At 49.2% G+C, this 24,143-nt stretch overlaps 1 protein-coding gene across 12 annotated transcripts in view; it reads right to left on the bottom strand.

The window, feature by feature from the left end:
• Window positions 1-24,143, bottom strand: part of HDAC8 (histone deacetylase 8) — a 119,053-nt gene that overhangs the window by 42,859 nt on the left and 52,051 nt on the right. For 5 of the 12 annotated variants that reach the window (XM_045030405.1, XM_045030402.1, XM_045030410.1 and 2 more), the window contains exons 8-9: window positions 8,621-8,793; window positions 6,665-6,759 (exon numbers count right to left, since the gene is read on the bottom strand). In XM_045030405.1, the coding sequence (XP_044886340.1) occupies window positions 6,665-6,759; window positions 8,621-8,793 (268 nt within the window). Of the gene's footprint in view, window positions 1-1,278; window positions 1,504-6,664; window positions 6,764-8,620; window positions 8,794-24,143 lie in introns of those variants that run through there. The other 7 variants (XM_045030406.1, XM_045030407.1, XR_006582220.1 and 4 more) reach the window with 4 other exon arrangements.

The following is a 24,143-nucleotide window of genomic DNA, read 5'->3' on the forward strand; positions in this document are numbered from 1 at the left end:
TAGCCTGCCTTGATTAGCTGCAGGTGCTCCAATCAATGTAGCTTTCTCCAGTGCCTTCTAGAAAGTTCTTAATTGGCCCCAGGTGCCCTGATTAGCCTGCCCTGATTGGCTGCAGGTGCTCCAATCAATGTAGCTCTCTCCGGTGCCTTCTAGAAAGTTCTTAATTGGCCCCAGGTGCCTTAATTACCCTGGAGCAACTGCCATTTTGGTTCCCATGGTACTAGGGATTTGCTTAGCCTGGGGCTAACATACCTGTTCCTGAGTACTTTCCTGTAGCCATCCGGCCTTGCTCCATCACAATATGCACTCCTAGGTTTAGCAGGGTAGGCCCAATGCCACTATATTCCAATTAGTCACAGGGCTAACTACTGCCCTCTTCAAATGCTGGCTGTATGGAGGAGGTCTATCGAGCAGTGCAGTTCTTAGACATGCAGAAGTCGCACTGGTTTAAAGTGATTCATTTAAAAAGGTGCTAACACATCAATTTAGACCTCACTTCTCTGGATTTGTTTTATGGATACTATTTTTCCACAGACCCCTCGCCTCATTCAGCACCCAGGATGGATAGTGCTCTGGGGAGACACTGGGGCTGTGACCTGAAGAAGGCTGCTGTCTGTAGGACCCCTACCTCGCTTGTTGCACAAGTTGGAAAGTGCATCATGAATGAGGGAGAAGACTGTGGGAAGAGAAATGGATCTGATTTACAGAAGTGCTGAGCACTTGCAGCTACAGATGAAATCAATAGAAGCTGTGCTTTGAAAATACAAAGTGCTATGTAATGCTAAGTCTGTAAAATTAAGTCCTAGGAATTTCAAATCAGACACCCACGATTTACTCTCTCTGTGGTTCACAAAAAAAGCCCATAAGGTAGAGGCCCTGTGGAAAAAACTGCATGTAATCATGTAACTAAAGACTGCATCATAATGTGTATGCACAAGGGGGCTGAATTCAGGTTGCATAGGTATAGGACAGGAAGTGAGAGATCAACCCCCCTTGCAGTGAGTTGAGATATAAAGGAAACTCCATTTGTAGTTCAGTAGAAGGAAAGTCCCAGACATGCTGTGCTGGGGTTAGAATGAAAGTTTGCCCAGTGGTGGGGCAGAAAAGCTGACTTCAGAAGAGGGCTCCCCGTTTGCCTCACCCTCATTGAATAGTTTCATTTTTTAAAACGCAATCCCCGGGGCTAGCCAGCCTCATAGGTAGAAGGCGCCAAGCAGCAAGGAGACACTAGAACAAGCCCAAACACACACAGGGGAAACAACAAAAGGGCTACACTATGCTTACAATCAGGCTTTGTGATGGCTTTTTTTTTTTTTGTCATCCTAAATGCAAATCTCTCTCTTCCCCACCCCAACCCCCTTGCATGGTCTTGGAAAGGCAGGCCTCCTGTTTGCTCACTTCTGGCAGCATCGTGGCAGCTGGTGGAGTGGAGTGGAGTTTATTCAGCAGGTACAAAGTCTCTTTTGTTCCCCAGACAGTGCTGAGCTGCTGCTCCTCAGGGCTCTGGGAGAAGGGGAGGAGTGCCTCAGTAAAATGACTAGGTTCTGTTTGTGGTATCTAAGCAGGACCACAGCAGTGTCTCTTTGATCCCTGCTCATGAAAAGAGCACAAAAGACTGAATAAAAGAATGAAGATCTATACAAACTGGCTACAGGGACCTTGTCTGCCACAGGACCTCCTCCTGCAGTAGAAGTGCCCTATATTATTACCTCCCCCTGTGGTGGTCACTGGCTGTCGGTCCCTTTCATTAAGATGCCAACATCCCCCCTGCTCCTCCCCATCTCCCCCCACATACAGAGCTCAATATGCCCCACTAAAGCTGCTTTGTGGCCCTGGTACTGAATGCGTTGCAGGCTTGCTGCTGCCTGGATACTTGCAATCAGTAATGCAAACAATTCAGTCACTGCAGGTGCAGAATGAACACACTGTCCCATGCGGCAAGATCTACTTTTCAAGGTTTGTCCTGGTAAATAAACCCTGAAAGGACATGATGTAGCACATAAGCTACAAGATGCTTGGCTGAGAGCTCATTAAAACTCATTTGAGATTGCATCTTCCTCTGGTATATTTCATGCCTATACCATGCCCTCTGTAATTTACATTGTAAATTCCTTAAAGCAGGGATCCAGCCATCCTGTAGGTTTAGCAAATAGCCTAGCACACTGATGCATGCGCTTTCCTTTTCCACACACTTCTCTTGTTAAGCAAGTCTATAACATTACCACTTTCAGTTCATTTTTTTTGTTCATGACCTGAAGTAGGCTAATGAAAGACATTTTAAAAGATTCCGGTTGATGGGCTCAACTGCCTGTTGAGAGGGTGGACACAGTGTGGCTTGGTAAAATGGCTTGAAGAAATATGCTCCATCTGGATTTGGAAAGAGGATGATCACACTGTAAGTCAGTACTGCATGCTGGGATGAAGAATGTTTATAAACATCATTTATGTATTAAATATAAGAGCATGTGGTATGTGAGAGCTTATTAGGTGAGACCCCCAGACTTATCACAAGTTGACAGTATGGCTCTTCAATGGGAAAGGGTTGGACATCTCAGCTTTAGTGCACATGATCTTCCACTACCCAATGCGAAAGCACAGGCAGGATCTTTACTGTTAGCCAAATAAATACTATGTTCAGCGTTTTGAAATGATCCTGTTCAGCAGGGAGAGGTGGAAGGGGGGCAGGTGATGTTAAGAAAACAAACAAAATCTTTCAGACTTCTTGTCAAGACAGTCAGTTGCAGAAATTGTTGTCCTTGGTTATAGTTCAAGAGCTAGAAACACATGGAATCTCTGATGGGGAGAACTGGAAAAGTATATTTAAAAACTGAAAAAGGAAATCCTTGCAAAGGAAATATCATCATTAGCCTGGGGAGCTCTGGGCTGAAGGATATTATTGATGCAAACTGCTTACAGTTTCAAAACAGGATTATGCATTTATATGAAAAACAGCATCTGTGGTCTAGTGAGAATAAAAATCATGGCTCAATCTTCATGCTTCAGGGCAAAAAACGGATTCCAAGCTGATCACACTCACTCTCCCTCCCAGACAGTATCACACAAATAGATGCACTTTTAAAATAATTCCTTCCTCTGAAGCATCCAGGATTGGCCATTCTCAGAGAGAGGATACTAGCAGGCTAGCTGGCTCATTGGTCTATTCCAGGGATTGGCAACCTTTCAGAAGTGGTGGGCCGAGACTTCATTTAGTCACTCTGATTTCAGGTTTCGCGTGCCAGTAAAACATTTTAATGTTTTTAGAAAGTCTCTTTCTATAAGTCTATAATATATAACTAAACTATTGTTGTATGTAAAATAAATAAGGTTTTTAAAATGTTTAAGAAGCTTCATTTAAAATTAAATTAAAATGCAGAGCCCCCCGGACTGGTAGCCAGGACCTGGGCATGTGAGTACCACTGAAAATCAGCTCGCGTGCCGCCTTTGGCACGTGTGCCATAGGTTGCCTACCCCTGGTCTATTCCAATATAGGAGATTTACTTATACCAGACAGCCATAGGACATGCATGGGACTTTACAAATTACATAGGAACTGCACTAATCAACAATCCTGTCTTCAGCAGTGGCATGTGTGCCTCCCTTTGGAAGAAAGTGCAAGAAACCCTGTAGCGGACAATTATGGAATATACCTGCCCATGGGGAACTTTTCTTACTTGACCCTTGTCATTAAGTGGTCAGTTTGTGTTCTGAAGCCAGATGGTTTCATACCCTTTACCTTTATCCTACTCAATGTGGCTCTACTTACATCTACCTTACATGATGCCCATCACTGTGGTCTCAGAACACCTCCCAGAAAGAATCAATATACGGAATCTCTTTCTCTCTTCCCATCCGCATCTCTCCTCATATTCATCAAATCCCTAAACTGACTCAATCATTTTGATCACTTCCTATGAAGGTCTTCCCAGTCCTCTAACCACATTGAAGGAACATCTCTGGACCCCTTCATTTCTGGTCTTTCTGAGATGAAGGAGGCCATAACTGAACACAGTATCACTGATTCTAAACATTTTCAATATCATCCTAACATTATTTACTCCTTTGGCCCTGCTATACAACTGAGCAAATATTTTCATTCAGCAAGCCATAAAGATGCCCAAGTCTTTTTCCTGTGTGATTATGTGTAGGCAAGGAATAGTTGGAATGACTCACTGCATATCACTTTAATAGCTGAAATTCATTGTTGATAAATGCATTGTTTTGATCATTCACTTAGCCTGGTAAGGTCCTTCTGCAGCTCTTCGATCTTTTCTGGTTTCAATTAACCTAAATAATTATGTCACCTACAAATTTTGTCACTTCATTGCTCACCCCCTTTTTCTAGATCATCACAGATATTCAATAAAAGGGGTCCTGGTATGTGACCTTGTGGCAGGCATGCCGCTGCTAGCCTTCTGCATGATGACAATGGACCATTTCTTCACACTGGTTTCATCACCTCAGCCAACATTTGACCCATGACAGTACTTCATCTTTCTTTAATAGTTTTTTGAGAGGGACTTTGTCATAAGCTTTTTAAAAGTCAATTTTAAAATCCAAACAAATGTAACTGACTCAACTTTATCCACTATTTTGATGACACACAAGTGTATTCTAATAGATTGATGGAGTTGAGCCGCAGTTTCTGCAAAAGTAAATCCTTTCACTCCATGCTCTGTTCATATAGGTGTTTTATAGCTTTATTCATTATTTTTCAGCCAATTTACCTGGTATTTAAATAAGGCATCATAGTCACGTTCCTTGCCCTGAACAGTTTACAGTATAAATGGTGCAATACAAAGACTAGGGTACAAGAAAGCTGATTGGCAATAGAAACCTAGGTGATCAAAGTGGGCTTTAAGCAGAGAGGGAAACTGCTTCATGTCCAGAAAGAGAGGCTGTTCCGGGCACCAAGGACAGCATGAGAGGAGATATGAATATGGAATGTGAGAAAGCTTTAAGGAGAAATAGCTGAACTTGGGAAATAGGATATAAGAAGGCAGAAGTAATGAGATGTTAGCAGGGCTATCAGACCAGAAGGATCAGTGCACCATCACACTATGATCATTCCTAGGGTCTTAGATTTGGAAACAGTTTACAAAGAAACAGATTCTACACTTTCTCTGTCCAACACCTGTTTTGTTGGCTGAACCAGTTGGTGGCCACACCACACTGAAATGTAGAGATTCTTTTACTACCATCCTTTTCATGATCTGACAGCCAGACATGATGCTTCTGGCAGGCATTGAGATCAAAGAACTTACTGCAGAAAACCTACTTAGAATTCTTAAGCTGAGCTGTTGGCTCTACAACTGGAATGGGGATGGCTGCTAGGCAGCCAATGCAACTCCTCCTCCAGATCCCATGCCTCTTCAACCACTGTGATCTAGGGTCACCTCCAAGCACGCCCATCTGGGAACATGCATTCAAGACAGCTCTTTGAACATCAGCTTCATCTCAACCCTTGAAAACTACAAGCACTGTAATGCTACAACAGGAATCTGCTGCTGATCTGGTCTGGCCAATTTCAGACCCTAAACTCAGAGCAATCCCAGCTCCACAGGCAAAGCATCTCCCTTTCCATAACCCATTCCCTGGCCAAGCTTGTTCAGATTAAGAAGTCATAAGGCCTGGAGCCAAATGATGCAACGTTATATGCATAGCAGCATCTTCCAACTGTTCCATTTCTGCATTACACTAATCCCTCAGTACTGTTTAGAAATGCTGAATATTCAGATTAACAAGAAAAGAAAGGTAATGACTGATACCTGTGAATTTCTGAAATAATACCTTATTTACTCTCCATGTATACTCAAGGTTCATTCAAATGTTTCCCAGCTGTGGTCAGAGGTTCACATTTAAATAGGACACCCTTAAATGGCTAATCACCTTTTTCAAGCTTGAATCTGAAATTCCTTTCCTTTCCATGAATTTGCTCTTTACCTCATTCTACACGTACTAGTTGGTTAGATCCTCAAGATGAAAGGCAGTACAGAAGTCCCAAGTACCGTGCTGTTATTGTAGGGCTGGGCTGAATACTCTGGTTTGTTTTGGTAGGGTTGCTAGCACTGAACTTTGATGTGGGAATGGAAGAGCACTGAAGCATGTGGCTTGGGAAGAAACACCTAGTTATCTGGATTCAGCAAACAGATTGACAGGTGCAAAATTTTATCTAGACAGCATTCCTTCATGCTGATCCCCTTGCCCTGTTCAAAACTTTAGGATACCATTGTTCAGATCATGCATTTCAAGATAGCTTGTGTTAAAAGAACACCACCTGGCCCCATGACCCTTTGGAATAGCAGCAGTTGGTACAGTTTGGAAGTTGCATCTGGAACTTTCTATAAATCCAGGGAAAACAAGGCTAAATTTAACTTGAGAGAGGGCTTGCTTTTTTCTGGTGAAAATATGTGCATGTCCCAAAGAGCAATTTGTGCAAACAGGTGAACCTCTCTCTGAAAACGACTGGCTTCCAGGATCCCTTGTAAAAAGATGCAGATGGTCTCGGGTTTTGGGAACAAGAGTCCACTATGCTGCTGGGACAGTGTGTTATTGTTACAGGGGCGTCTCTCAACAAAACAGTATTGAGTGGCAAGGATGCCGTTTTGATTAGGTGGAATGACTCAGCTCTCATTCTAGGAGAAGGGATGGTTTGTCAGAGCCTTACCTCGTGATCTGGGATCTCGGAGGGTAGCGTTCTCCCCAGGATGACCCCGGTCAAGTATGTCCAGCAGCGGGCTGTGTTGGCAAGGTTGTAGCCTCCTGTCTCCAGCAAGAATCATGAAATTAGGAAGGGGAAGAGGGAGAGAGAAGGAGAGAGACAGTTTTAATGAAAGGAATGCATTGTTGAGAAGCAAGAGACTTTATATCTGCAATGCATATGAATAAGGCTTTTTATTTGGTCTTCCCAAGTCATGCACAGTAACTGTATTTTGCACCTGTTGGATGCATAGGGCTAAGTTAAAGCAGTTAATCACCTGTATTAAGAAGGAAGACTTGCAAAATTGAACCCACAGGTCATCTCAGCAATTGCACATGCAATATCATCCACCCCTCCAGATCTGGCTTCAAGAGATACCTGCAAGCTGCAAGCCTTTGACTCCAAGGGTCAAGATTTCCTAAGGTGACATGGTGGGGAGGGAGATGCTCAGGCTCAGCATGGAAGGAGTTAACGTGAGTGGAGCAGAGCAAACTAATCAGGTACAGCAGTTTGGGATCTCCCTTTTAACTTAGCTTGTGATCCAAAATGAAATCAAAGATAAGCAACACTGATCATTCGCTGATAAAATTTCCATCCGTGCCACCTTCTGAGCAAGAATCCCTCTGGAGGGGAATTTACTCTTATTTAAAAGTAGTGACCAAAATATGAAGCCAACTAAAGTGGTGAAACAACCCGTGACTAGATTCAGCATCTGAGCATCCCCAAATTAACACAAACTCCAAAGTGGGGCTCATTCTGGGGCTAGCAAGTCAAAAGCAACAATCTATTTGCAATCAGCACTGCTGGTGTTCCTACTTTGTGCAAGGGGAATCTTTCCACTCAAATAACCATCAGAAACTTTTAGGAATTCTTACAAACAATAAAGAGTAACTTAATCAAAACTCCACTTTGGGAGACTGAAAACAGTTTCACAATCTCTCTCCCCCTTTGCCTTCTGGCAAACATCAATCTCCCTGCTCACAACTGAGCCATCGGGGGTACTTAGTTTTGTTATTTTCCCTAAGACAGTGGCTAGTTTTCCTCATTTCTTGGCAAGAAGTGGTAGATAAAACAAAATTCTCTGTGCCTCTCCTCCTCAGGCTAACAGCTGGTTTGAACACTCAGAACATTCACCAAACAACTAGCAGTAGCTAGGTTAAATTTTAGGCCCAATCGGTTGTACTTGGTGATATCCCTTAAATGATACAACCTAGCCCCCAAAATGATAGCTGCTACTCGAGCAGCTGATGCAGTGGGTAAGGCATCTTCCAAAAGAAGTTGAGGAGATTTCCTGGGACAAAGTGCTCCTCCCTTGCCCCATTTTGTTGACATAGAATTGCTTATTTCCCATCCACTGGACAAGCAGCTAGTAATATTGAGTGGCAGAATGTGCTACAAGCCAAAAAGCACTCAAGGGGCTTCCATTAGGTATCAAAATTCTGCTTTATTGTGAATGAAGCCAATAAAAGATTCAAACGCTGCCTGAATCCAAATGAGATAATTCATTGCCAGATGCCCAAGGTAGGTCTGGGAGCATAATGCTTACTTTTAAAGAGAAGCCCCGCAGCGCAGATCATGAGAGCTGGGACTCAAAGCTGGCATTGAGCAGACAGGGTCAGAGGTGACTGAGGTTAACAGCTTCTGATCTCTGGAGGGGCCAAGCAACCTTTAACCCAGGATCTCGAAGTCAGGAATTGAGACTTGGACTTGTTGGTACCAAGAAGTTGAAGTCTGTGTACAAATAGCACTGCATCAGCAATACAGTGCCCCCCTTATGCTATGCGTGCTCAATTTCTTCAGCTGCCCTTCTCAAATGATGCCGCTTTCAGAAGCGGAAGGGCTCACTTTCAAAGAGCAGCCTCAGGGGAGCAAGCCGTATTAACCTGTTACTTGAAGAGCAGAATAAGTCTCTCATGCACTTACCTCCTCCCAGGATGAGAGTAGCCAGCTGCCACTGGAGAACATACTTCAGACACTTGCCAATCCCCACTGGAGTCATGTTAAATGAACACATGGGGTCCCCGGCTATCGTATCTGCTCCCAGCTGCAGGACTACCGCTTCTGGGTTGAATGCCATGTACACCTCCTTCAACACACTGCATGCAATAAAACAAAACAGAGTTCCCACAAATGGCCACACCTCCATGGAACATTGAGACAGTGTGATGTGTGCAGGCCATTTCAGCCAGCTAAACCACACTGTTACTTTGCCTTTCCAATCATTTTCTAGGCTTTACATTTTGAGCAGAGAAGTACTTTCCTATTTCCCAGAATGCCACTTTGGACAAAGTTATGACAGACATGGTAGACCTGGACTCCGCTCTTCAGTCACATTGCATGTTAAAAGAGCCTAAAAACAGTAAGGAAATGGGAAGTGATTTTGCAGTACCAACAAAGATCCAGGCCAGAGGCACCAAAACACTTCTACCTCAGCAAACAGGGAGAAAAATATATCCACATCTCACTTGATACATAAACATAAAACAGTGTGATAAATCAGAGAGCTGGTTACAAGTAACAGCTCCTATGTGATAATGATCTTACATTTACATGACTTTCATCCAGACATATCCCAAACACTAGTGAAACTTCAGCCCCAATTGTACTAACACTTGCTCACCTAAGTAACTTTACAGATGTGAGCAGTCCCACTGAGCTCAAAGTTATTTGTGTGCACACGTGTCTGCAGGACCAAGGCACTGGGTTTTATGAGCTTCAGGTGAAAGCATTACTTCACTCACCAGTGAGGGCTTGTCTACCTGGTGACTTAGTTCATGCCAAGCTGGGGTGTAAGTCTACAGCGCACTAACTGGCCATGCAAACCCTACTACTGCAACTAACTGTTCTGGAGTGCACTCTGATGTACTGCTATGGCTCTTTAAGTGTGCAGCAGCAGGGTCCACATGGCAACTTAGCATGCAGCAGGCTAGTGAGCTGTACACTCACACCCTTGCTGCACGCTACATTGCCGTGTAGAAAAGCCCTGAAGTGCACCCACCTCTGGGTGAAACGCAACAAATGTTTAAGAGTGCAGCAGTGTCCAGTGTTAGTTCATGAATAATAGTGAAGAATATGGCATCTACACAGTAATAGTTTAGGATAGGAAGGGAAGAGCTATATCCATGTCTGACTGCAGAGGTAAATAGTAGGTAATTACCCACACAAAATTTGGGAGGAAAACTAAAGCTAAGACTCCTAATCTTACTACATGCCATGAGATCTTTAATGGCCTTATGGCTGTTAAAATAGGAATAAATACACACAAACAATAAACATTACGTAGACAGACTATACAATGAATATACAATGTACTTTCAAACCTATGAAAATATCCCAAACTTAACACCTGCAGAGTGCTGAGAAGTGTTGGAAGAAGGCAGCACACCCTAAAGATGCCCCATATGTGCTGAGAGCTTGGCCCAAGGGCACAGAACTTCTCAGTGGAGTGGGATTTAGTATAAAATGAGGAAAATGATGATTTTAGCAGATTAATAACCTGAAAGAGCAGCCTCAAAATACCACCATCACCCTATTAAAAAACAAACAAACGAGTTCTTTCTTCCTGTGAGCAGCAGACAGGATCTAAACTGTATTAGTAAACACTGCACCTCCCCATACAGTCACAAAGGGCATTGCGGGGTTTGCTAACCTTGGCATTGTACTTTTTTTTGCTCCTATGACACAAGTATCACATGTGATCAATTTGCCTGACCCACTTTTTGCCACACACTGGGGATTTTCACTGATCTATAACATGAGACAGTCAAGTCTTTGTATTTTGTAGGAACTCTAATAATTTGTAAGTCTATCTGACAACCATGATGTGAAACTACTGAAACATACAATATCACTATCCACACCAGGGTGTTTCAGGAGGGAGCTGACCACACCCAGCCAGCAAGTCATGGGTTTGAGGTTTTGTACCCCTGCCAAAGGGAAGGAATGTAGGGAGTGCATCAGGCTACAGCACATTAGTAACTTCCCTCTAAGCACATGAGGTGCCCATCTCAAATTTGGTATGTAACCGGGAAACATGATCTGCACAGCATGGCTGACTCAGGTTCAGGTGCATTCAGCAAGCAGAGCGGCACAAATGGGAATGTCACCAGGACACAGTGTGGGAGAGTGGAAGTCTTAGGGGATTAGCAATAGGATATGGATTCTTCAACTCTACAGCAAGCCACTGCTCCAGAGCCAGCCCAAGGCAGGTATGACCAAGAGTTGCTACCATCCAAGGGCTAGTTCAGTGGGTCTCAAACTTTTTTACTGGCAACCCCTTTCACATCGCAAGCCTCCGAGTGTGACTCCCCTAATAAATTAAACACCCTTTTAAATATATTTAACACTATTATAAATGCTGGAGGCAAGCAGTGTTTGGGGTGGAGGTTCACAGCTTGCGACCCCTCATGTAATGACCTCGCAACCCCCTGAGGGGTCCTGACTCCCAGTTTGAGAACCCCTGGGCTAGTTGGTAGACAGCGGGGGGGGGGGGGAGAGAAGAATCATAATTTAGTGGATAATTGAATGGGTAAACAAAACCCCACCCTCACAATTGACACAAAACTAGGCCCCATGGCTGGCAGGCTCAGAAGGGAGAACAGCTGGATGGCCTCTGGAGGCCAGACTCCTCTCTCATCACTAACGGAGGCTCTTTGAGGGCTTGATAATAACGACTGAGGTTGGGGAGGATATGCACTGCGATTGCCTGTGCTACAATTGTACTCTTGATAATACAGTTCAGTCCCCTGGGCTGTCAATCCAGAGCTAACCTCAAACACACCACCCAGGGTGTGTACTCTCTCCCAGACAAGCTCCCGAGAGTAACACCAGCATTCTGGGGAGGACATGCCAGGAGGTTGATGTTTGTCTGTTTGCACAGACAATATCTCACCCAGATTTCTCATCACACTTGAGTGGCCCCGACTATTCACATCCTTCTGCCGAAGGGCCCCACACTGTGGTAATCTTCCCTCCTGCAAGGGTTCATTCAAACCCACGAGTGCTGCTCCTTCAGTTGTCTGGGGAGTGGGATGGGGAACGGTGGTCATTGCAGAGTGATGCAAGTCACTCCCTTCTCCAGGGCTAGGGATACTGCCTCCACACTGGCCTCCTTAGTGCTAGAGCTTGTTCACCCCGCTGCTCTCATCCCTGTGTGCGACTATCCCAACTGACCTTTCCCCAGGACACTCCCCTCTGTTGAGGTTCTCTACTTCTGTTAGACACACACTAGTTTCTGGCTACCTCGAACAGCTTGCTCTCTCCTAACAAGGTACTCTGCATTCCTCGAGGCTCCATTAGCAAAGGGCAGACACGTGAAACGCTATGGCCAGTGGAATGTTTGCCTCTTGCTAGAGAAGAATGGGAAGATCTGTTACCGAGGCCATTAGATCCAATGTCAGATGGGCTGAAATTGCTGCCAACAGCCACTTTCCAAGATACACATTTTGAAGAAGTTTCATTTGATGGGCAATTTTGTGAGAGCTCTCCAGCACCAACGACAGCTCCCATTGGAACCTGTAAACGTTTGCACAGGTCTGGTTCTCCTTAATCCTGCCTCATCTAGGAGACATTCTCTTCTTGTGGCAGAATCCACCACTTCCACAGAAGGCAAGAATTGCTACCATACAAGCCCTGTGATTATTCCTAAAAGAGCTACTCTGAACACATTCAATCTGTTTCCAGCCACACACAACCAATCCAGGTCCCAAGTCTTCCCAACATTTCTCAGCAAAGGCTCCCAGTTAGGACAGTGAAGCGTCCCTGCAGGCTGCTCTGACCCTTTTGCTCACAATATAAAGTTTTTAACTTCAACACTCATCCTAAACAGCACTTTTCATTTTCAAAGCACTTTGCAGATCTTACCTAAATGATAAACATCAATACTGCCTAAGCTCCTGGAATCTCTGTTAGAGCACGTTGATAATTCAGCCCCATGCTCAAGGAGAGAGGAACTCTTTCTACTGATTTGGGAAGAGATGAGAAGTGCTGCTCTACAGTCAGCTCCATCTACATTCTGGAAGAATTTCTTCTCTAGGCAACCTCTGATATTGGTGCCAGATTTGGCAAACAGGCTAAATTTCAAGCTATACAAGAATGTAACAGAAACCAACTCCAGGTGGCCAGAGAGCCCAACACTCTAAAGGTTTGTCTATCTCACAGGATTCTATCATGCCTGACCATGACTGTGGACAATCAAGCAAGGTGACAATGATCATAGCTTAGTGGGCAGCGTAGACGAGGACAAACTGGGATCAGCATTGTGTCGACCACCTGATTAAATCCCATCAGGGCAGCATATGGGGAGAAAATGGCATTGCCTGTGCTGTGCTTTGTGTGGCTAAACAGAGGCCCTCAGTCCCCAGGGCTGTCAAGCCAGCATCTTTCATCAGCTCTAAATTCACTCAAAACAAGAAAGTGGCAGAAGTATAAGTGCCCCTTTGTTACATACTGAAAGGACAGAAGAATGGAGCCTCCTGACTGGACTGCAGCTGAGGGTGGGTTTGTGTTGGGGTGGGATGTGAAAGCCAACCACTCTAGTTTCTTGAGTGAAAACAGAATGGAAGCTAAAATGTTATCTAGCCTTGATTACCCTCATTAGGGATCACACAGGCACAGGGAAGAACTGGAGGCATTCAAACCTTCTCTTGGCTAGTCACAGGTGAATCTCAGTACGGTTTGTGGTTTTGAAAAATCTGGAAGAGCTCCCAAAGTTTGGACTCCTCTTCAAGCATTTACCTTGACCTTCAGAAAATGAAGGTCCCCTAACCCTCATGAATCAGTGTCCCAAACCCACCAAACTTCCACCCCCCGAATCCATTCTCCTTCCCAACAGCCGCTACACTCAACCTTAACTGATTCTGCCTCTCTCCCCACTCAGCCTCTTCTTTCTCTCCTTACAGATGACACCCATTCCTTTCCAGATTAAACAAAGGCATCCTTGTTCTGATTCTCCTTCCTTCTCAAAATCCCAATGATTTAAGGCTGAAATCTTCCCATTAGGCTCATTTAATGCAGGTCACTGGTATGAAAGATCTTTTACTGCCTGGAGAGCTCTGCAACACCTGTGCATAGCAAGCCATCAGCCACAATCCAGCTCCAGCCAGGAATAGCCAAACCTGATCATCATCTGAAGGCTGTTCAATACATCTTATGGGAACCACACTGGATCCAGGACCGACCCCTGGGGAATTCCACTTGATACCGGCTACCAACTAGACATCAAGCCATTGATCACTACCCGTTGAGCCCGACAATCTAGCCAGCTTTCTATCCACCTTATAGTCCATTCATCCAAGCCATACTTTTTTTAACTTGCTGGCAAGAATACTGTGGGAGACCGTATCAAAAGCTTTGCTAAAGTAAAGATATATCATGTCCACCCCTATCCCCATATCTCACCATAGAACACAATCAGGTTGGTCAGGTATGACACCCTTGGTGAATTCATGTTGAGTGTTCCTGATCACCTTCCTCTCTTCCAAGTGCTTCAAAATGGTTTCCTTGAGGACCTGCTCCATGATTTTTCCAGGGACTGAGGTGAGGCTGACCTTTTTTAAAGATAGGCACTATATTTGCCTTTTTCCAATCATCCCGGACCTCCCCCGATCACCACCAGTTTTCAAAGATAATGGCCAACAGCTCTGCAATCACATCAGCCAATTCCCTCAGCACCTTCGGATGCATTAGATCTGGACCCATGTCCAGCTTATCTAAATAGTCCTTAACCTGTTCTTTCACCATTGAGGTCTGCTCACCTCCTCCCCATACTGTGCTGGCCAGGACAGCAGTGCAGGAGCTAACTTGTCTGTGAAGACCAAGGCAAAAAAAAAAGCATTGAGTACTTCAGCTTTTTCCACATCATCTATCACTAGGTTGCCTCCCCCATTCATTAAAGGTCCCATGCTTTCCCTGACCTTTTTCTTGTTGCTAACATACCTATAGGAACCCTTCTTGTTACCCTTCATATCCCTTGTTAGATGCAACTCGTTGTGTTTTGGCCTTCCTGATGACACCCCTGCATACTCGAGCAATATTTTTATACTCCTCCCTAGTCATCTGATCAAGTTTCCACTTGTAAGCTTTCTTTTTGAGTTTAAGCTCACCAAAGATTTCACTGTTAAGCCAAACTGGTCGCCTGTCATATTTGCTATTATTTCTGCACTTCGGGATGGTTTGTTCCTGTGCCCTCAATAAGGCTTCTTTAAAATACAGCCAGCTTTCCTGCACCCCTTTCCCCCTCATATTAGCCTCCCAGGAGATCCTGCCCATTAGTTCCCTAAGGGTATGTCTACACTACGGGATTACTCCGATTTTAAAGAATTCGACTTTTGGAAACAGATTGTATAAAGTCGAGTGCATGTGGCCACACTAAGCACATTAATTCGGCGGTGTGCGTCCATAGTACCGAGGCTAGCATCGATTTCAGGAGCATTGCACTGTGGGTATCTATCCCATAGCTATCCCATAGTTCCCGCAGTCTCCTCCGTCCATTGGAATTCTGGGTTGAGATCCCAATGGTGGGTGGTTCTGGGTACATGTCGTCAGTCCCCCTCTCCCTCCCTCCGTGAAAGCAACGGCAGACAACCGTTTCGCGCCTTTTTTCCTGGGTGAACTGTGCAGATGCCATACCACGGCAAGCATGGAGCCCGCTCAGCTCCCCGCAGCAGTCATGAACATTGTAAACACCTCATGCATTATCGTGCAGTTTATGCTGAACCAGAACCTGCAAAACCAGGCGAGGAGGAGGCGGCAGCGCGGCGATGAGAGTGATGAGGACATGGACATAGAATTCTCTCAAACCGTGGGCCCCGGTGCTTTGGAAATCATGGTGTTAATGGGGCAGGTTCATGTCGTGGAACGCCGATTCTGGGCCCGGGAAACAAGCACAGACTGGTGGGACCACATAGTGTTGCAGGTGTGAGATGATTCCTAGTGGCTGCGAAACTTTCATATGCATAGGGCCACTTTCATGGAACTTTGTGACTTGCTTTCCCCTGGCCTGAAGTGCCAGAATACCAAGATGAGAGCAGCCCTCACAGTTGAGAAGCGAATGGCAATAGCCTGTGGAAGCTTGCAACACCAGACAGCCAGCGGTTGATTGGGAATCAATTTGGAGTGGGCAAATCTACTGTGGGGGCTGCTGTGATCCAAGTAGCCAAAGCAATCACTGTGCTGCTGCTACCAAAGGTAGTGACTCTGGGACATGTGCAGGTCATAGTAGATGGCTTTGCTGCAATGGGATTCCCTAACTGTGGTGGGGCGATAGAGGGAACCCATATCCCTATCTTGGCACCGGAGCACCAGGGCAGCCAGCACGTAAACCACAAGGGGTAGTTTTCAATAGTGCTGGTGGATCACAAGGGACATTTCACCAGCATCAACGTGGGATGGCTGAGAAAGGTTCATGACGCTCACGTCTTCAGGAACAGTAATCTGTTTAAATGGCTGCAGCAAGGGATTTTTACTTCCCAGACCAGAAAATAACCATTGGGGATGTTGAAATGCCTATAGTTATCCTTGGGGACCCAGCCACGGCTCATGAAGTCATACACAGCAGCCTGGACAGTAGTCAGGAGCTGTTCAACTATAGGCTGAGCAAGTGCAGAATGGTGGTAGAATGTGCATTTGGACGTTTAAAGGGATGCTGGCGTACTTTACTGACTCGCTCAGACCTCAGCGAAACCAATATTCCCATTATTACTGCTTGCTGTGTGCTCCACAATCTCTGTGAGAGTAAGGGGGAGACATTTATGGCAGGGTGGGAGGTCGAGGCAAATCGCCTGGCCGCTGATTACGCGCAGCCAGACACCAGGGTGGTTAGAAAAGTACAGGAGGACGCGGTGCACATCAGAGAAGCTTTGAAAACCAGTTTCGTGACTGGCCAGGCTACGGTGTGAGAGTTCTGTTTGTTTCTCCTTGATGAAAACCTGACCCCTTGATTGACTCATTCCTTGTAAGCCACCCACCCTCCCCCCTTCGATCACAGCTTGCTTTCAAAGGAAATAAAGTCACTATCATCTAAAAACCATGTATTCTTTAGTAATTGATTATAAAAATAGGGAGAGAACTGACAAGGTAACCTGGGTGGGGTGTAGGAGGAGGAAAGGAAGGAAAAGGACACTTCAAAACTTGTTGAATGACAGCCTTTTGCTTGGGCTGTCCACTGGGGTGGAGTGGCAGGGTGCACGGAGCCTCCCCCCTGTGTTCTTGGGCGTCTGGGTGAGGAGGCTATGGAACATGGGGAGGGCGGTTAGGGGCTGAAATGGCACTCTGTGATCCTGCTGCCGTTCCTGAAGCTCCACCAGACGCTGGAGCATGTCCGTTTGATCCTGCAGTAGTTGCAGCATTGCATTCTGCCTCCTCTGATCTTCCTGACGCCACCTCTCATCTTGAGCATCCTCCTCTCCTCACATTCATCCCTCCTGTCCTCACGTTCAGCTCTCCTGTCCTCACGTTCGTTGGCCGCTTTCCTGTACTGTGATACTGTTTCCTTCCACTTATTCAAAGGAGCTCTTTCACTGCGGGTCGATTGCATGATCTCAGAGAACATTTCATCTCGCATGTGTTTTTTTTGCCGCCTTATCTGAGAGAGCCTTCAGGACGGAGGAGGGAAGCTTGAAAAATTTGCAGCTGAGGGAAGGAAAAAAGGGAGAGAGGTATTTAAAGAGATACATTTTACAGAACAATGGTTATACTCTTTCACGGTGAACAACAGTATTCACATTACATAGCACAAGGTCACATTTTGCATCTTAATATTGAGTGCCTGCGGCTTTGGTGTTAGAGATCACAGAGATCACAGACGCAGGGCCGGGCAACAGAATTCAGCTTGCATGCGGCCTTGGTAAGCCATTGTCTTTCATCTTCTGCAACCTTCATAAAAGCAGCGCCCTTCTTTCCCATACCAAGCAAAGCCCATTCAGTGCTGCAGTTTTCGTGTTAACGTGAAGCAGCAGAAACCAAACTAACCCCCCCACAATCCAATTCTCTGGGATTATCACTTTACCCCTCCCCCACACCGTGTGACTGGTATCAGGGAAGATCCCTGCTAGCCAAACGCAAACAGCTCAGCGCCAATGCCCTCCCCCCGCCACACCGCTTGGCTAACTGCAGGGAAGGATTTCTTTTCAGCCACAGGCAAACAGCCCAGTAGGAACGGGCACCTCTGTCCCCTTAATTAAATTCCCGTATTTCAATCGGGTTACCATGAACGATATCACTCTCCTGAGGATAACACACCAAGATAAAGAACGGATGTTGCTTGAATGCCAGCAAACACCGGGACCATATGTTGCCATGCTTTGTCATGCAATGATACCAGATTACTTGCTACTAGCATGGCGTGGTAAAGTGTCCTACCGTGGAGGACGGAATAAGGCTGCGCTGCCCAGAAACCTTCTGCAAAGGCTTTTGGAGTACCTCCAGGAGAGCTTCATGGAGATGTCCCTGGAGGATTTCCACTCCATCCCCAGTCACGGTAAAAGACGGTTACTCACCGTAGTAACTGTTGTTCTTCGAGATGTGTTGCTCCTATCCATTCCATTTAGGTGTGCGCGCCGCGCGTGCACGGCTCTTCGGAACATTTTTACCCTAGCAACTCCGGCGGGCCGGCTGGGCGCCCCCTGGAGTGGCGCCGCCATGGCGCTGAATATATACCCCAGCCGGCCCGTCCGCTCCTCAGTTCCTTCTTGCCGGCTACTCCGACAGTGGGGAAGGAGGGCGGGTCTGGAATGGATAGGAGCAACGCATCTCGAAGAACAACAGTTACTACGGTGAGTAACCGTCTTTCCTTCTTCGAGTGATTGCTCCTATGCATTCCAGTTAGGTGATTCCCAAGCCTTACCTAGGCGGTGGGGTCGGAGTGAGACGTGGCAGAGTGCAAGACTGCTGAGCCGAAGGCTGCATCGTCTCTGGATTGCTGCACCAACGCGTAGTGGGAAGCGAAGGTGTGGACAGAAGACCAGGTGGCCGCTCTACAGATGTCCTGGATGGGGACATGGGCCAGGAAGGCGGCCGACGAGGTGTGCACTCTCGTCGAGTGAGCGGTGAGGCGGCATGGTGGCACGCAAGCAAGCTCGTAGCATGTCCGGATACATGCCGTTACCCAGGAGGAAATCCACTGCGAGGAGACCGGCTCGCCTTTCATGCGGTCGGCAACTGCTACAAACAGCTGTGGCGAACGCCGGAAGGGCTTCGTGCGCTCGATATAAAAAGCGAGGGCCCTGCGGACGTCCAGGGTGTGAAGCTGCTGCTCGTGAGGTGAGGCGTGCGGCTTCGGGAAGAAGACCGGGAGGAAGATCTCCTGATTGAGGTGAAAGGCCGACACCACCTTAGGGAGGAAGGCTGGGTGTGGCCGAAGCTGCACCTTGTCTCCGTGGAATACGGTGTATGGTGGGCTGACCGTTAATGCACGGAGCTCAGAAACTCGTCTTGCCGATGTAATTGCGACTAGGAAGGCTGTCTTCCAGGAGAGGTAGAGCAGAGAGCACGTGGCCAGAGGCTCGAAGGGCGGTCCCATAAGCTTGGCCAGAACGAGATTTAAATCCCAGGTCGGGGTAGGACGCCGCACCGGCGGGTACAAGCGGTCCAGGCCTTTAAGGAAGCGGGAAACCATCTGGTTGGAGAAGATGGACCGACCTCCCATGGATGGACGAAAGGCGGACACTGCTGCCAGGTGCACCTTCAAGGAGGAGACCGCAAGACCATGGCTCCTTAAGGTACCAGAGGTAGTCCAGGATTGTAGGGATAGGGACTACGAAGGGATTGAGGCCGTGTTGATCACACCAGAGCGTGAAACGCTTCCATTTCGTGAGGTAGGTGGAGCGAGTGGAAGGCTTTCTGCTCTCTAGCAGGACTTGCTGTACTGCCGCCGAACAGTCCCTCTCTGCGTGGGTCAACCACGCAGGCATCAAGCTGTAAGATGGAGGGACTGCAGGTTCGGATGGCGGAGTCTGCCGAAGTCCTTCGTGATGAGGTCCGGCCTCAACGGAAGGGTCATGGGATCCTGAATGGAGAGCTCGAGCAGCAGGGTGTACCAATGCTGCCTCGGCCAGGCCGGAGCGACGAGTATAAGGCGGGCCCTGTCCCTCCGAAGCTTGAGCAGCACCCGGTGTATGAGCGGGAAAGGAGGGAAGGCGTAGAGGAGGTGATCCGTCCAGGAGCAGAGGAATGCGTCCGATAGGGAGCCTGGAGAGCGACCCTGGTACGAACAAAACTGGTGGCACTTCCTGTTCTCCTTGGAGGCAAACAGGTCTATCTGGGGAAACCCCCACCTCCGGAAAATTGTGTGCACGACATCTGGACGGAGGGACCACTCGTGGGAGAGGAACGACCTGCTGAGATGGTCGGCCAGCGTGTTCTGCACTCCTGGAAGAAAGGACGCTTCCAGGCGAATTGAGTGGGTCACGCAGAAGTCCCACAGGAGCATCGCTTCCTTGCAGAGCGGGGAGGAGCGGGCTCCGCCCTGCTCGTTCACATACAACATCGCCGTCGTGTTGTCCGTGAACACCGCTATGCATCGGCCTTGCAGACGGGCGCGGAAGGTGTGGCACGCCAAGCGGATTGCTCGCAGCTCCCTGACATTGATGTGGAGGGAGAGCTCCTGGGGCGACCAGAGACCCTGGGTGTGAAGGTCGCCCAGGTGGGCCCCCCCATCCCAACGCCGAGGCATCCGTGGTGAGGGTGACGGATGGGTGAGGGGGGCGGAACAGAACTCCTGCACATACAACCTCTGGGTCCAGCCACCAGTTGAGGGAGTTGAGGGTCGGTTTCGTGACCGTGACTACCATGTCTATGGAGTCGCGGTGCGGGCGGTACACTGACGCCAGCCAGGATTGAAATGGGCGAAGGCGCAGTCTCGCGTAGACGGTGACGAACGTGCAGGATGCCATGTGACCCAGGAGGCGTAGGCAGGACCGAACTGTTGTAGTGGGAAAGGTGTGCAGGTCTCGGATGATGGAGACCATCGTCTGGTGCCGAGGTCGAGGGAGGCAGGCCCTGGCTACCATGGAGTCGAGGACTGCTCCGATGAACTCCACTCTCTGCGATGGAGTCAAAGAGGACTTTTCGGCATTGACGAGGAGGCCCAGTACCCGAAACAGGGATAGTATTTCGGACATTTGATCTGCTACCAGTTGTCAGGATGGTCCGCGAACCAGCCAGTCGTCGAGATACGGGTAGACGTGAATGCGATGACGGTGGAGGTCTGCAGCAACTACTGCCATGCACTTGGTGAAGACCCTCGGCGCGGTGGACAGGCCGAAGGGTAGTACCGCAAACTGGTAGTGCGCACTGTTGACCACGAAACGCAGGTAGCGTCGATGGGGAGGGTAAATCGCGATATGGAAGTACGCGTCCTTCATATCGAGGGCGGCAAACCAGTCTCCCGGATCCAGGGAGGGGATAATGGACCCCAGGGTTACCATGCGAAATTTGAGCTTGACCAGGTACTTGTTGAGCTCCCGGAGGTCCAGTATAGGCCTGAGACCTCCTTTCGCCTTGGGGATGAGAAAATAACGGGAATAGAATCCCCTGCCCCGCATATCGTGCGGCACCTCCTCTATGGCACACAAGCTCAACAGAGTCTCGACCTCTTGTAGGAGGAATTGCTCGTGAGAGGGGTCCCTGAAGAGGGACGGGGAGGGTGGGTGGGAGGGTGGGGGCGAAATAAACTGAAGGCGATACCCGTGCTGGATAGTATGAAGTACCCAGTTGTCTGTCGTTATTCGGGACCACGCCGGGAGGAAGTGAGAAAGGCGGTTGCAAAATAAATGGGAAGGATCCGGGGAAGAGACTGATGGGCCGTCCTCGGGCGTCCCGTCAAAACGCCTGCTTGGGCCCTTGCGGGGCCTTGGACGACGCCTGGGCCTGGTTGCGCTTGCTGCCGGATGGCCTACGGCGGTTTAGACCGTTTCGCCGACTATTATACGGCCGCGATCTGGCCTGGGTAAAAGGCCGGTAGGGCTGTTGTTGCCGGAATGACCACCTCTGGGTAGCGGTGTGTGCATACCCAGAGTGCGAATAGCGATACGACCATCCTTGAGGGTCTGAATCCTGGAGTCCGTTTTCTCCGAGAACAGACCGTGAGTCTCAAAGGGGAGGTCCTGTAGGGTATATTGCACCTCCGGCGGCAAGGTGGAGGACTGCAGCCAGGAGATGCGCCGCATGGTCACTCCTGAGGCCAAAGTTCTGGCCCCTGAGTCCGCCGAGTCCAGAGCAGCCTGGATGGAGGACCGGGAGGCTTTTCTGCCCTCTTCGACGAGAGCGGAGAACTCCTGTCGGGAAGCCGTCGGGATCAGCTCCGAGAACTTAGTCAGGGACACGAAAATGTCGAAGGTGTAACGAGCTAGGAGGGCCAACTGGTTGGCAATCCGGAGCTGGAGACCCCCTGCCAAATACACCTTTCGGCCCAACAGGTCCATGCGCCTGGCGTCCTTGGACTTTGACGCCGGGGCTGGCTGTCCATGCCTCTCGCGGTCATTAACAGACTGCACTACGAGGGAGTCTGGAGTGGGGTGGGTGTACAAATACTCGTATCCGGTGGGGGGGACCGAGTATTTTCGTTCGACACCCCGTGCAGTAGGAGGGACGGACGCCGGTGACTGCCAGATGGTAGTGGCATTCTTCTGGATAGTCCGGATGAACGGGAGGGCCACCCGCAGCGGGGCCTCGGCTCCGATCACGTTGGTCACCGGGTCTTCGTCCTCCGGGACTTCCGCCACCGGGAGGTCAATAGCCTTTGCCACTCTGCGAAGAAGATCCTGGTGTGCCCGCAAGTCAATCGGAGGAGGGTCCGCCGTAGAGGACCCCGCCACCGCCTCATCCGGTGAGGAAGATGAGGATAGAGTCTGGACCACCACATCTGCCGGTGGTTGCTCAGGAGGGTGGGAAGCTGTATCGTGCCCCGGATGCTCTGCGGGACCAGGTGGCGACAGGGCCTCACCCGGTGGTGATGGGGGAGGCTTGCTCACTGTGGCTTCTGGCACCCTGTGTTCAGCACCCGCGGGACGCGGGGGGAAAGGGAGCCCTTGGGGCTCGTGGTAGGCCCAGGGGACCCAAAAACCCCACTGCTGTGGTCCAAGGTCCTGGTTCTGGGTGCCAGCCCGGAGATCTCTTCCGCTGCCCGCCTGAGAGGCGACTGACGGCTGACGCGAAGGCCACGGGGGGGCAGAAGCGCTGATAGATTGCGCCGTGGAAGGTGGCAGTTTGTCCCCGGACGGTGCCGAGGATCGGTGCCGACCGTCGCGGTGCCAGGATGGAGATCGGGACCGTCAATTGCCTCGGTACCGGGAGCATGACCGCGACCTCGATCGACGGTGACGGGAGCGGCTTCGGGAGTCGCGGTGCCGAGAACGGTACCGGGAGCCAGACCTCCTATGGTACCGGCGGTCCGGTGACTGGGACCGGGAGCGCGACCGGTACCGCGATGCTGAGCGGTACCGGGACTGTGACCGGTGCCGAGACGGGGAGCGGTACCGAGACGTTGATCGGTGCCGGGATCGGGATCGGCGTGACGGCGACTGTTTCCTGGATCGGGACCGGGACCGAGACTTGGAGCGCCGTCTATCCCGTCTGTCAGGGGTCGGGGGCCGCATCATTGCCGGCTTGCCCACCGACTGAACAGCCCGCACCGGCGGTGCCAGGGGCCGGAGGCTCGGTGCCTCTGTGAGCTCGATAAGCTCTCTCGCCGTCGAGAAGGTCTCGGGCGTGGACGGGAGATGCAGCTCGACCGCGGTTGGCACCGGGGAGCAGGGAGGTACCGGACTCGACGGCTCTTGAGGTGCCGGAGTCAACGGAACCATGCACGGCTTGTGCACTACCACAGCCGGTGCCGGAGGTGCCGGTGATGGCTGGGTAAGCTGTCCCGGAGCATGAGGCTTAGAAGCCGAGTGCGCCGTCTTCCGCTTCCTCGGTGGAGAGAGGGAACGGTGCCGGGATGTCGGTGCCGTCTGCGAAGACCGAGCAGTGTCGGTACCGGGGCGGCTCGGTGCCGCTGGTGCGCTGCACGCCGAGGACGATTTCGGTGCCGCTGGGGACGGCGCGGGAGGTTGAAGTGCCACCTCCATAAGGAGCTGCTTGAGGCGAGAGTCCCGCTCCTTTCTGGTGCGCGGCTTAAACGCCGTGCAGATCGGGCACTTATCTGTCCTGTGAGATTCCCCGAGGCAGCGCAGGCAGGAGTCGTGCGGGTCGCCAACGGGCATGTGCCGCTGGCAAGCCGCACAGGGCTTAAACCCCGGTGCCTTGGGCATGAGCCCGCACCAGTTGTGGAAGAAGAGGGGCTAACCCCCCTAATTCCCTTACTATACTATATCTAACTAAACTTATCCAACTAATCTAACAACTAAACTAAGTTAACCAACTATGTACACTGAAGAAATGGAGAAATGCTAGGGATGTGGAGGTAAGGGAGCACTCCACTGTTCCAACTGGCCGTCACGGGCGGTAAGAA

This window comes from Mauremys mutica, chromosome 9 (assembly GCF_020497125.1).
Source record: "Mauremys mutica isolate MM-2020 ecotype Southern chromosome 9, ASM2049712v1, whole genome shotgun sequence".
Classification (NCBI taxonomy): Eukaryota; Metazoa; Chordata; order Testudines; family Geoemydidae; genus Mauremys; species Mauremys mutica.